Below are 12,903 nucleotides of genomic sequence, written 5' to 3'. Positions count from 1 at the left end.
GTAGAATTTTAAGACTACGACAACCTACATTTCTATGATAACAGTTCAAAGCTCAATGATGACGTGAGAGTCAGCGGGGTGGTCTCATGGAGGAATGTTATTGAAACTAAGGTTTGGGAACTGTCCTTTCCAGCCTTCTCACCCAAGACAGTCACTGACAAGGGGGACGTTTTATTAGCTTTGTCATCACTAGGTTAGCAACAAAATCAGATAGCTTACCCAATGGAAATTTGATATGAGCCTGGCACTTTTAGAGTGGGGTTGTGGGCGTTTTTAGGATCAATCAATTGAAGAGAAAATAATTAATTAAAAACTGGGAGCAAAGTGGATTGATTGTAGATCGCCTTATACATAGAATTATATTAATTCTTTTATAACGTGCTTAATACCGGAGACTAGTTTCGAAGCGCGAGAACGGGATTTGAACCTGTGCTGCTATGCGTTGTCTTGCTTCCAAGACAAACGCGTTGCACCCTGAGCTATTGGAATAAAGCCGAGGCCTTATTCTTGGGGGACCGATTACAGAAAGCATCACAGAGCAAGACCGAGTGCCCAGACCTGAGGTACTTGGAAGCCAAATGCTGGGAAAGGGCCCAACGAGACAAACAGTCGGCACCAGCGGGTGGTCCCTGTCTCACGGAATTTGAAAAAGACAGTAGCAAAGTGGGTATATATGCTCTGAGGAATTGTACTACTTTCGTAGGGAATTCAAATAAATCTCATAACCCTTATATAAAGATATGTGGGGAACCCTGATTACATTTATATCACTGGGAACCAGAATATAATGAAAAGCGTATGCACTTTGGTGAATTTAGAAAATACAATAGACCCTTTGTTGTGAATATTGCAGATAATCGTTATATTCTGTAATTAAATAAAAGAATAAAAAATAAACATGAAATTAAAAACAAATACATCTGTTTGCAATCTGTGATATCCGATAGCTATGGATCACACAGATTGAGAATGGCACTTTAGAGATCTGATTTAGTGTGACTGCCATAAGGCATTACAATCACCAGTATATTTCCCTGACAGATCAATCAAACTGGGGGTGTTGGTGTTGAAAGGGGCTTGAGTCACTAAGAAGAAAGAGCGAGTAGGGTTCACTCTCCATGTGTGTTTTAGGAATACATTTTGGGAAAACATGGGAGCGTCGCTGAGTCAGTAAACATGAACACATTGTTATGTAATATTATGCATTAAGAGTGGTTTGTATTCTGAAGGGCCCCAGAAATAAAGGTGTGGACCTTACAATAACACCCCTCCCGAATAGCTGGTGATATTCTAGTTTTTTAAATATGTCACAGGCACATGGCTTTACCAGTTTCCTATTAATCGTTTATATTTTAAATCGGTTTGACTTTGTAAATCCAAATACATGTTGCTTACCCTTGTGTTATCATATTTTGCCAAATTGAATCTATCAAGTCTGAACAATCATCAGCTGGTGGATTGGAAGGGGTGAGGCCGTTTGGAATAAATTATGTTGTGTCCATTATAGTGTTCATTATCAGTTGATAAGATACACCGTTCTGACTGTTGGTTATGTACATATTGTGGTGGGCTAGGATTGCCTACAGTATATCAGGTGTTAACCTCTTGCCTTGTGAGTGGCTATCACCGGGAAGTTCCATCTTATATATTTGAAATAAAATCAATTGTTATTGCAAACTGGCTTGCTTCTTGCCGCAGAGTGTCGGAGTGACGTAGGCCAACGCCATTAGATTAGGTTCTTTTTACGAACCTGGGAAGCCTTAAAGTAAATGTGGATAATTGTGGGCATCTTATTTGGAGCGGGCTAATTCCCTTGAATAAGGTGCCTCCTGATCAATTAATCCTACACTCCATTTGAGGAAAGGGAGCGTATACTCCGTTTCAGAATTGGGTCCTTCCTATTAAACAGCCTGCTGCAGCTAGCAGGCAACTCACTGAGCTATACTGAAGTAATGCCAACTCAATGAATAGCCCTTATATTCGGGCAACATGCTTATGGTCTTTCTTGCGCTTTAACTTCTGCATTGGTTGTCCAAGGGTGAGTCTTGCATTCATTTACTTTAGCCCTTCCCTTCCTGCCCAATCACTCACAAATCTAATGACCATCTGAACACAAGTCAAAATAATGGTCTTAATCAAAACTATGGCAAGTTACCAGCTTGCATGGAGCATACAAACCTCATACCTTTTACTTGCTTTACAATCCATGCAAGAGTTTGATTTTCCGCTTTCTAAATCCAAATCATGTGTTGCTTTCGGGTAATACTAAATGGAACTCAAAGTTGGAAGCAATAAGTGGAGAGTCGAAGTTACTACACATCATCATGAACTGGTTTCACGTGAAACGCTGCGTGTATGTAATCAGCATATATAATGAATCTATCTTGCTCACCCATGTTAAATGTACCAGCAAATTGCATGAAGATAAATCTTTGTGTAGATTACGTCTGTGGCAGGGCTGGAGGCGGTTTATTAAACTCTACTCGCATCTGGGAAGAATGAGCGGTAAGAGAGGAAGTAAAGCTTTTAATGCTGTCCCAAATACAAAAAACACGTCATGAAAGGATTGAAAATATGCTTGAAATCAACATTTCAATAGATCGGATTTAACAATGCATGCAATGCCATTACATTTGCTATCGCATGAGAAATAACCTGCTTATTATGTATGAAAGTGTTTCAGAAGATCAGACGGCGGGCAATGGTTAAGGTTCTGCCACCATCAACAGACATATAGTGATGACTTTGTAACTTATACCTGGTACCGAAACTAAGGACAAGTAAGACATGGTCATATTTTTCATTTGCCCAATATGTTGAGACGTTAATTTAAGATGGACAGATGTTTGTGTTTAAGCCAGAACTAATTAGCAAACAAAAACTTTAAGAAGCCTTTAGAAAAACGCTGGACTGTCCAATGCATTTACTTAGAATGTCAAATTTATGAAGCGATTTAAGACCCATTTCAGTTCCTGCCTCCACATGTATGCGGGGTGAATTGTAATAACTCATGTGGGAGTGTTTTAACTGTCGCATCAAAGTATATAATGTGTCAAATTCTGCGGTTCGACGAGACTTGGGATAGTTTGGCTCAAAAGAGTCATCTACCTGCTCCCTGGACGATTGTACAATAAACTTGCTTTATGTACAAAACGTGCACTCGCTTCTTAGGTGGTGGTGGTGCCGCTTCAGATTAAGGTGATTAGGGGCCCCGCCCCTACACATTGGCGTGGACTATTATAGGTCTGGTGCCTTCTTATAGAAATGTTTCACATCATTTGTGTCAAGGCAAATGCAAATACTGCCCTTGTTAAAATCTGTATGTCACCAAATTACACATGGCCACAATGCATTTCTGCAGTGCACCAGTGCAATGTTTCTATAATACGAGTCCTGGCCTTTTCCTAACTATTCTGGTTCTGTTCTGGACAGAGCATAGCACAAAGGTTACAGCTACATATTTACATAATAGGGTTGAAAGAAGAGTTGAGGGTGAACAGATCATCTCTGCCATACCCAAAAGTTTACCTTTAAACCAGGTGCCTAAACTACTGCAGTTCTGTTTGATTGGATGTGCAAGTCTCGACAGTTTAATGTAGATGTCAGGGTAATTAGCATTTTCTAACATGTGTCGCAAGTATATTTTTATTAAGAAACCTGGTGGTGGACAATTCACTCTTTATTGGTCAAATATAATACGGACTTCAAAAGCATATTTGTTCAGCTTTGGCGAATCTCTTCGTAACCCCCAAATTTAGGTTGCAAAGATGGAGTGGACGTTCAGTCTCAGTCCAAGCAGTGAATTTCTGAGATGCCATGAAGGGCCACAGGCAGGGAGTTCCAAACCACCTCAACTGTAGAAGTAAAATAAAGACCTTCCAGTTTCCACCATGATAATTGCGTTTTCTCCCAGAGTAGTGGGGAGATAAATTGTATTATGAATAATAGAATATTAAACGACTCTATGCTTATGCACAAAATTAGAGAATGTTAATATCAATGTCGTGGTAGGTAATTAATTGATCTGGCTCTTGCATATGGCTGTAGTAAGACGACAAAGGCCTGCAAGCAATCCTTAAAAATGTAACCTTTTTGATAGTGCCATTGCGGAAAAAAGATGGCTACACAATAAGCGCTAAATTCCGCAACTGGTCAAAAAAGGACATGTCATCAACAAGGGCAAAAGAACAAATTGCGTAATTTCAAACTCAGTACATAAATTGGTTATGTGCGCATAAAAGCTTGATGCACACTGCTCAGTGGCTTAATATGTTTTGCTTACTAAAGCATTAGGATAGTAAATCCTTTTGGAGAGAACTCACCAGCTTTCGCCAAACGAGACAAAACAGAAGAAGTAAATCCCATAATTGCTGAAGAATTGGCAATTTATATTGACTGTTTGTATGGTAAGCAAGATGCAGTGGAATCCTACGAGTCGATGAGGTTGCCCATCTTGAGCAAAGTTACTCTCTTTTACCCTAGAGGATTTGGTAAAAAAAAATTAATAAAGATGAAATCTTAGAGAGCCCCCAGATGGATAGTTAGCCAGTATAGTGATGAAGAGAAATCTTGAGGATTGGGCCACGATACTCCTAAAGATATATTTAGGGGTATTAGAAATGGGACAAATTCCTGCATCATGGCAAAAGGCGATACCAATTCCCATTTACAAGAAGGGTGCCAGGGACATCCCAGCAACTATAAAATTGCTTGCAATGTTGGATGTCCCTGGAAAGCTCTTTTGTAGTTTCATATTAGATGAACTTGGGCTAGTGACATGTCATTGCTTCCGCTCAATGCAACTGGGTTCCATAAAGGAATGAGCACTGCTCATATCTGGACTGTACAGAGCTTGATCTGTAATATGGTGTTAAGACCCCATTCCAATGGCTGGAACGGGGTGTTAAGGCTATTAGCACCCTGTGTTGCCAAAGCGGTAATCCAGGGTGCTAAAAAAGAAAGTATTTTTCTTCATTAATCGGAGGGCGCACGGGTTCCGTTGAAGGAAGGAAAATCCTTTACAAAGATGGCCACCATGGAAATGGGTAGCTGAGCTCTGTACGGAGCCCCTTTTCCCTTTCCATGGCGGCCAGCTGGAGCCAGGAAGAAGCAGCAGCAGCAGCAGCTGCAAGTGCTGCTGCAGTCGAAATAAGGTGAGTGGGGGTGGGAAGGATTTTAATAAAAAAATAAAAAAAAAGGAGGGGCAAGGGGAATATGGCAGCAGGTGACCCTGGCAGACATGCTGGCTGGAACCCGTGCTTGCATCGGCTGTTCAAGCCTGTGTTCCTAGCCACCCGATTGGCTGGCTTCCCCCGTCCGGGTGCCAATACCCTGCATTCTTCCAAGGAGCTTTATATGGGCTACATCAATTACTATAACGCTTTCGACTGAGTTATAAGGAATAGATTGTGGTATTAACTGTTCAAACGGGGTCTAAAATCAGATTCGCTCTATTTGCTGGCTTAGTTTTATTCTGAAAACTCTGATGGTTTGACTTAATTCCCAGTACCTCCTCAGTCAATATAAACCAACATATGATGGCTTAAAACAAGGTTGGGTTTTCGCGCCCACTTTATTTAATTATCGCTGATATGGCTTTGAATTCCATAAGTAATTTTCCCCCAAAACTATACAACATCAAAATCACATGGCTGTCTTATGCGGACAACATTGTGCTATTTGATAGAATGCCTATAGGCTTGCAATGCAGCCTTACGGCTCTTGAAGCATATTCTGCTGAAAATAATCTAAAAATCAAAAGCACAATGTCCAAGATTATGTGTGCAGGCAAAACACATTTAACAAAGAATTTAAAATGGAGGATGGAAGGTAACAGTATGGAACAAGTGAAACTGTATAAATCTACTTTGGAACCACCTTCTCTAACACACGGTCGCCTAAGCCTTTGCAGCAACACAACTCCCAAAGCCCTCAGCAGATTTGGCCTCATAATCTTTTGTGCAGGCCAAAGAAGGCCACTAGTGTTGAGGGTTTGGTGACCATATGCAAGTCTTGCATTATTCCTGCAATCTTATATGGTTTGGAAACTTGCTCAGACGAGCAAATAAACTGGTTAAAGGTACTGGAGGGAAAGTTGTGGAAACAAAATCTCGGATTGCTCCAGTCTACTCCGATTAAGGCAATTCTTATGGAATTGGGGTTGCTATCTCGAACTACATTACTAAGAATAAAAAACGCATTGCCTACATAAAGATTCTGTCAGATACAGGCACAGAAAAACGACATTGGCATACCCATATCTCTGAAAATAGAGAAAAAAGCAAAGGTATGGGACGAATCAAATAATATTGCTCATTTGCACACAAGGAGAAACTAGGAGGAATATGCATCCCAATCCTTCCCTGATTTCACACCTAACCATTATATTTGCAGCAGCATTATTGGTCACAACCTGAGATGTGTTGTTATGCTGCTCGGATTCAACCTCTTACCTACTCGTATGGTGAGAGGCGCATGGTCACATACACCAATGGAAGATAGAAAGTGCATATTTTGTAAGCACTGTCTTGAGACATCTAGACACATTTTAACACAATGTTCTATTTTAGCAAATGTATCTATCTGAGATGCAATACTCTAGATTTGTCAGTAAAAGACGACATTGTATGGATAATCAATTCTGGTCACAGTAGGTGCAGAATCAAATGTCATATCGAATGCTGCGTTCATGGTATGGAAAAGTGCACTGAATTGATGACAAAAACGGAAGCTTATGTGCAGTAATGCGTTGATCTTAATTCAGATTTCACTTATTTATTGAAATCCTGCATTTTAAGGCTGAATGTCATCGATTAATGTACTTTATATATTGTATTCACATTGTGGTATACGAGCTTCTATTGCCTTGATGGCTTCCCTTGTTCAACGCCATGATGCCCTTTCAAGGTGAATGTTGCACTTTATAAGTGCTTACTTTCTTGGTTGAGTCTCCCTAAGGAGCCCTACATAGAAGGAGTGTATCGACCAGTTTTACTCCCTAAAAATTGGCAAATACTCCCAAAAAATAACAGGGAGTAAAAATACTTCCATCAAATAATCGGAAACTGACACGTATAAGTTTGTCCCAATGCTTTCACACACACAGCTCCATGGATCCGTTTTAACCAGTAGTGCCACAGGCGTCAAGTACTACTGTTACTGCCTGATGTGAATCTTTTAATGTGCATGAATAGCTAGATGCAGAGAAATATTGATTACAAATAAACATTTTTTACTCGCTTATAGAATACTCTGATTGGGGATAGGACTAACTTTTTTACTCTCTAAAATATCAAATTTAAAAAATATGGAGTAAAATACTCCCACTTCAAAATCTTATCTGGAGCACTGTCCCTTAGCAAAACTATTTAATGAGAGGTACTGTCTGGGTTTCTGAGTGTAGAAAAGGCATGAATACTGAGCTCTGGATGATTCAATACTGTTTTTTGCAGCATTTGGGATTAAATCACAAGTGAAACTTGTGTGCAGTCAACTTGACGTGCCTACACGTGTGTTCTTCGAGAAGCCAGACTAGGCAGCATCACAACATGCTGCTGAGAAACATTTTGCTATCTACTGAATGGACAGTATCCAAAAGATCCGAAAACCAAAAGAATTCCACTTCACAATTTAAAGTAGGAAGATGGCATTTGTTAATTAAACCCTTTCCTCCACCCTAATTAAGGAAGTGCAGAGCTTTTCAGATAGGCCCCTAATTGCTTAGTGGCTTTCAAATCACCATCCATGCTGGGCTGCCATTTTCCTTAAAATATGTCATGCTCTGAGGGCCCATGAACTGAGGATCATCTTCAAATCATTCTGCAATAGAACAGATTTAGTCTTAGGATATCATGGGCAAGACCAGCACGCAAGATGTCGGCCACCTCTGAGCACTGACGTTCAACAAGGACATTTAACATGATAGGTGAAGGTCGAGATCAATGTGATGATGCTATGCGATCGCCCCTTTGGCAACTTCTGTTTATGGTACAGGAACATCAACGCCAAGGATCATGGTCCCTGCGTCAGTGAATTATCATCAAGTGCCTACTTTAAGATTTTGAGACAAATCAGGAATGAAATGCTATGCAAGGTTCACACTTTAGACTTATAGCACTGGAATTGGATAACATCAGCCACTCGTAGTTTCGAAGCAGCCAGAGTTCTCAATTCAGAAGTAGAGGCCAGCAGGAGAAGTCACTGAGATAATCAGTCTGGATTAGCTACCACAAATCAGTGCTTGAATCCTTTAATGGATTCACAGTGTACCAATGTGACCCACCCAGCAGGTCTGATGTCTGCACATTACTGCCCGCAACACCCTCAGAAATGAAAACAAAGTCCCGAGCCAGCTTTTTTTATTGGAAGCTGAATCTGGATTCTGCTAAACAGGACCGACCTTCCAAGCACATCCAGAGAGATGTCCCATTAAAATGTTAGAGAAACAACTTTTTTCACAACTTCTGACAGATACATTTTTGACTACACTGCAGAATTCTATGACTGCCTGGAAATAATAATCTTTGGCTCAGCTTTTATAAAATGGAGCAAAAACATACTTGCCATCTCTTAGGGAACCCGAGATGTCACCTATGATGTCAATCTTTTTTTTTATTTCGTAAATCCCTGCTACAATCTCATGCATGTCCTCTGGGTTGAGCAACTGAAAGTAAAAATTGACATCCATTCCCACACCCATCGAATCTCTTGGCTTTATTTGCAATAATCGGATCATCCTAAACCTTTTCATTTAATTTCAATGGTTTTTGTTAGGCTATATCTTATCCAGGACCCACTGGCTATATATCCATCAGCTGTGGCAACTGCCCATGTTGCACCAGTTAGTAAAAAAGATTTACACAAATTTAAAAAGTGGTAAATATTCCCCTGCCTAGTAACTAACCAGATCCCCACGGCTGTGGCCTTCGGCACAAAGCTGCAATTAGTAAAAAAAAAGTCACCCATTGGCCAATGGGTCAAATCGTGTGGCCCATAACCCACTCACTAGTAAATAACCAGATCCTACCCATCACAGTAGCAGTCCATGTTGCACCCATACAGCTAACCAATCATAGGCCACGGATCATAGTGCATGCCTCCCAAGCCCCTTTCATTACATTTCCACTGTAGTTTTCCCCAAAAAGTCCTGCCGAAATATACTGCAGTCAACTTCACACTGCTTTGTATTACTGCAGTAATGCAGTGTTTGAAGGTTACAGGAGGTAAATCGGACATCACTCAACAATGTAAAAGTCTGCCCCCTCCTCTCTTGGCCCCCCCCATTTCCCATGTTTAAGCCCTTTATGACCCTCTCTTATTACCCCTTTCACCTACAGATGTCTGTGACACATGCCCCTCACACTGCCCAAGCGCATCTCACAACGTTCTCACAGGATTCCCACAGTAAGACTAAAAAGATCTTCCTCAAAAGGGGCACTCCAGTCCTCCCCAAACTCTCCACCTGCCCATGTGAGTTTCTGTCACCCTCCCTACCCTTCTCCTGATGTGCAACTCCCCCCTTCCAGCATTAAAATATATTTGAGCGCTTTTCTTTTTCGGCTTCTCAAAAGAATCGCTCACATAGATCTATAAAGGTTTTTGGGGACAGGGCACCCACTTCTCCATCAATTGTTTTTTTGTTTTTTTTAAACTACTGGACGGATTTTCTCCAAACCAACATGGGGAGAATCTGCTATGGATTGTGTACAGTTTGTTGCTTATTTGGTGCAAATCCATTGAGAGGTTTTCATGCTATTGATGTTCAAAGAACGCTTATTGTGAAAATAGAGTTCTTGTCCTTCAGGGAAACATTCAGAGTTCACCACGCTGCCATCTTTAACTCCTGCAGGTAACTGCAGTACAAATTGGGGAGGCATACAGTAAGGGAATCGCAGGGAAGAGGATGCAACTAGCAACTTACAAATCAGGGATCACACATCAGACAATAGTGTCACTTTAGACTTACAGATGTACAAAGATCTATCAACATGGGAAGGTGGCCATGCATTTACAGAACTCTGGTCGGACTGATCTCCTTCCCGCTTCCCCCTAATCCTGCATCCCTCATTCTTGATTCCTTTTTGACAGTCAATTTGTTCTTTGATGCACAGACTGCATATGCCTGGACAACCCCAGGTTCTACACTGGTGGGTGGATAGAGTAAGCTTAACCACATCGGATTCAAGGGGGCTCAAAACAACATTGAACTGCTTCAGCATATCACAAGCCTGTAACACAACCAATCATGTTGTGAGTACACCGAACTGGCAACACCAGATCTGCCAGCTAGACTACGCCTCTAAAGTTATCAACATCTCAGCACTAAACTACTTATTTTCTGCACTTCCTCTCACTTAAAGTAGAGAAGTTGAGCCCATCTAAAACATACCACCACCTCCTTACCTGCCCACTACTGTGCGCTTCCTGCTCTCACTTTCTCTGGGCACAATATGCAACGTCCACCATGACAAAACTCAGCACCGCAAGAGGGGTACTGTGCCATCTGGCACTGAAAACATGTCATTCACATTAGAGCCAGAATCTGGCAAATACAGCTCAACTTGGACAAATTCATGAGCATCTCACGATAAACGACCAAGGCCTGGGGACACAGGCAAGCCTGCTGTTTACTCAGTTTTAAATGCTTTTATAGTGACGGGCAAGCAGGATGAAAGCGCATGGCAGTCAATCATGGGGGTGGAAGCAGCAGCAGAGACTGACAGCTGTCCATCAGCGAAAAGGCCATTAATCTTCAAGCATCTCCCTTCGAAACAATCCATCAAGATCTCCTCAGGGGAAACTGGAAAGTAGCAATTTAAAATTCTCCTGGATTTATAATCACATAAAGCGCTCAGGCAGTCTCTCAAAAGGTCAAGTAATTGCAACCTGTAGTAAGAAACAACAAATAGACATTTGTGGATAAGAATCATCCACTTACCTTGTTAAATGCAGGGATGATCTGGTTAATTTTCAGTTTGTGAAACACAAACACATCATATACTGCTGAAACTGCCAACACAGTGACTCCCTGCTCCTTCCAAAGCATGCTGCAGGCAGCGCAGAAGCCGGTACAGAGGAACCAGCACCACGTGCTGGTCGAGTACCCTCGCGTAGAGCAGTGCTTAATGTAACAGATCAATGAAAGCACGAAAAAGAGGCCAGCTCCAACGTCCGCCCTTCCCACAATCCCTGCCACAGCCTCTGTGTGAATAGGATGTGATGCAAACAAAAGGCCTGCGATGAGTGTCCAGTACCCATCTCCCAAAAATATCCTGGAAAGGTTTGTAAAAAGACCTGTGACGGCAGTGTGCAGCAAGATGTTGACAAGGTGATAGCTCCACGGGTCCAGTCCTCCAAGAGCGTAGTTAAGGCGGAAAGACAGGGTGCATAGGGGCCGGTAAGACTTATGGCTACCGCTGTGCGTAAGAAGGGTCCCCCAAAAGTCATTGAAGAATATGTGCGTCCATGGAGTTTCAGGCAGGAGGTCCTGATTAGTCTTGATGGCGCGGCTAGAAAAAGAAAAAGACAAATATTAGGTATGTGAAAGTAAAGTGGCACTTTATTCTTGAAATCTCAAAGATCAATAACATATTCGGATGATATGCTGCTTAAATAACAGATAAAAGGTCAAAAGAGCAAAGCAACAGGGGTCTTCTTTGAAAGATATGTTTTTGTATGCGGCTTGAGTCACAGTCGCCATTAGGCACCAGATAGCATGCATGGGGTAGTCAGTGTTTAAAGATTTTATTAATAGAATTTAGGAATACAGGCAAGTTAAATAACCATCCTATGTCAAAAATGGTGGCAAATATAAAAACTAAGCATAACGGATACGATATAGATTTAATGAGAATGTAAGCCAAGTATCCTTATCTCATATAGTGCCAAACAACCTTAAAAGCATTTGAATATAATGGGGAAGGACATTACAAATGACAAGTCAGCACCAAACAAGAAACAGGACAAGATATGCACAAGAGGGGAGAAATACGAGGGATGGGGGTAACGGATTGGGTACAAATATGACCAGCAACATTTGCAGGATGAAACACACAGATTACTAATGTGGGTCTACAACAGGTAAATAGTCATGGAATGATTGCCACTTCAACTGATGCTTATTTAGTAAGTCCGGGGTGGATGCATTACAGCTTTCTAGCCTATGGATATTGCAAATAGAGTTCCACCAGAATTTGTATTGAATCTGACTTAAGTTTTTCCAATTGGTAGTGATATTTTGAATTGCGACCATTAAACATAAGTCAAACAAATAGTATGCATGTTTGTTCATGGACTTATTATGCAACAGAGCTTCCTAAGAAAAGAAAATCAAAACAGAAATCTAAATGAAAGTTAAAAATAAGTATGATGATTTTCCACACAGTTCCAAAATGGCTGACGTGTTGACATTCCAAGAACAGATGCTTGAATGAACCTTGGACATGCAGACAGCTCCAACAATTATTGTTGGTAATAAAGCAGTCACTATCAATCCTCGAGGTAGGTGAGGTTGCTAGTAGCATATTATAGTAAATAGAGGTTGCAGTGTTTGAGTTCAATATTTGAAGTAGTCTCTGCAATTTAGGAATATTCCAGCTATACATCAATAATTCAAAATGTTCTACAATTGCAGCAATAATGACAAGGTAGTGCGTCAGGAAGGAAGCAGGCATGTGAAACCTGGCAGCAAATTCATCAAAAGTAATAGGAATACCCCTCAGAAATAATTGATTAGAGAATCTGATGCCTTTAGAGAGCCACCGCTTCCAAAAAATAGATTTACCATTCATTTTAATTAGGGGATTCAACCAAATGAAAAGGGATATAAAAGCGTATTGTTTAGCTAAATAAGGGTACATATATAACTTAAGTGATAGGACGGATTGACAAATACATATATACTTG

The 12,903-nt window shown here is 40.9% G+C and overlaps 1 protein-coding gene across 1 annotated transcript in view; it reads right to left on the bottom strand.

The window, feature by feature from the left end:
• The window catches only part of TMTC2 (transmembrane O-mannosyltransferase targeting cadherins 2), a 937,188-nt gene that overhangs the window by 670,390 nt on the left and 253,895 nt on the right, over positions 1-12,903 (bottom strand). Inside the window, exon 2 of the mRNA XM_069629317.1 lies at positions 10,937-11,507. Coding sequence (XP_069485418.1) covers positions 10,937-11,507 — 571 coding nt within the window. The remainder of the gene's footprint in view (positions 1-10,936; positions 11,508-12,903) is intronic.

Source organism: Ambystoma mexicanum, chromosome 12 (genome assembly GCF_040938575.1).
Source record: "Ambystoma mexicanum isolate Mex_15411 chromosome 12, UKY_AmexF1_1, whole genome shotgun sequence".
Taxonomy (NCBI): Eukaryota; Metazoa; Chordata; class Amphibia; order Caudata; family Ambystomatidae; genus Ambystoma; species Ambystoma mexicanum.
This window is presented reverse-complemented; position numbering and strand designations above follow the sequence as displayed.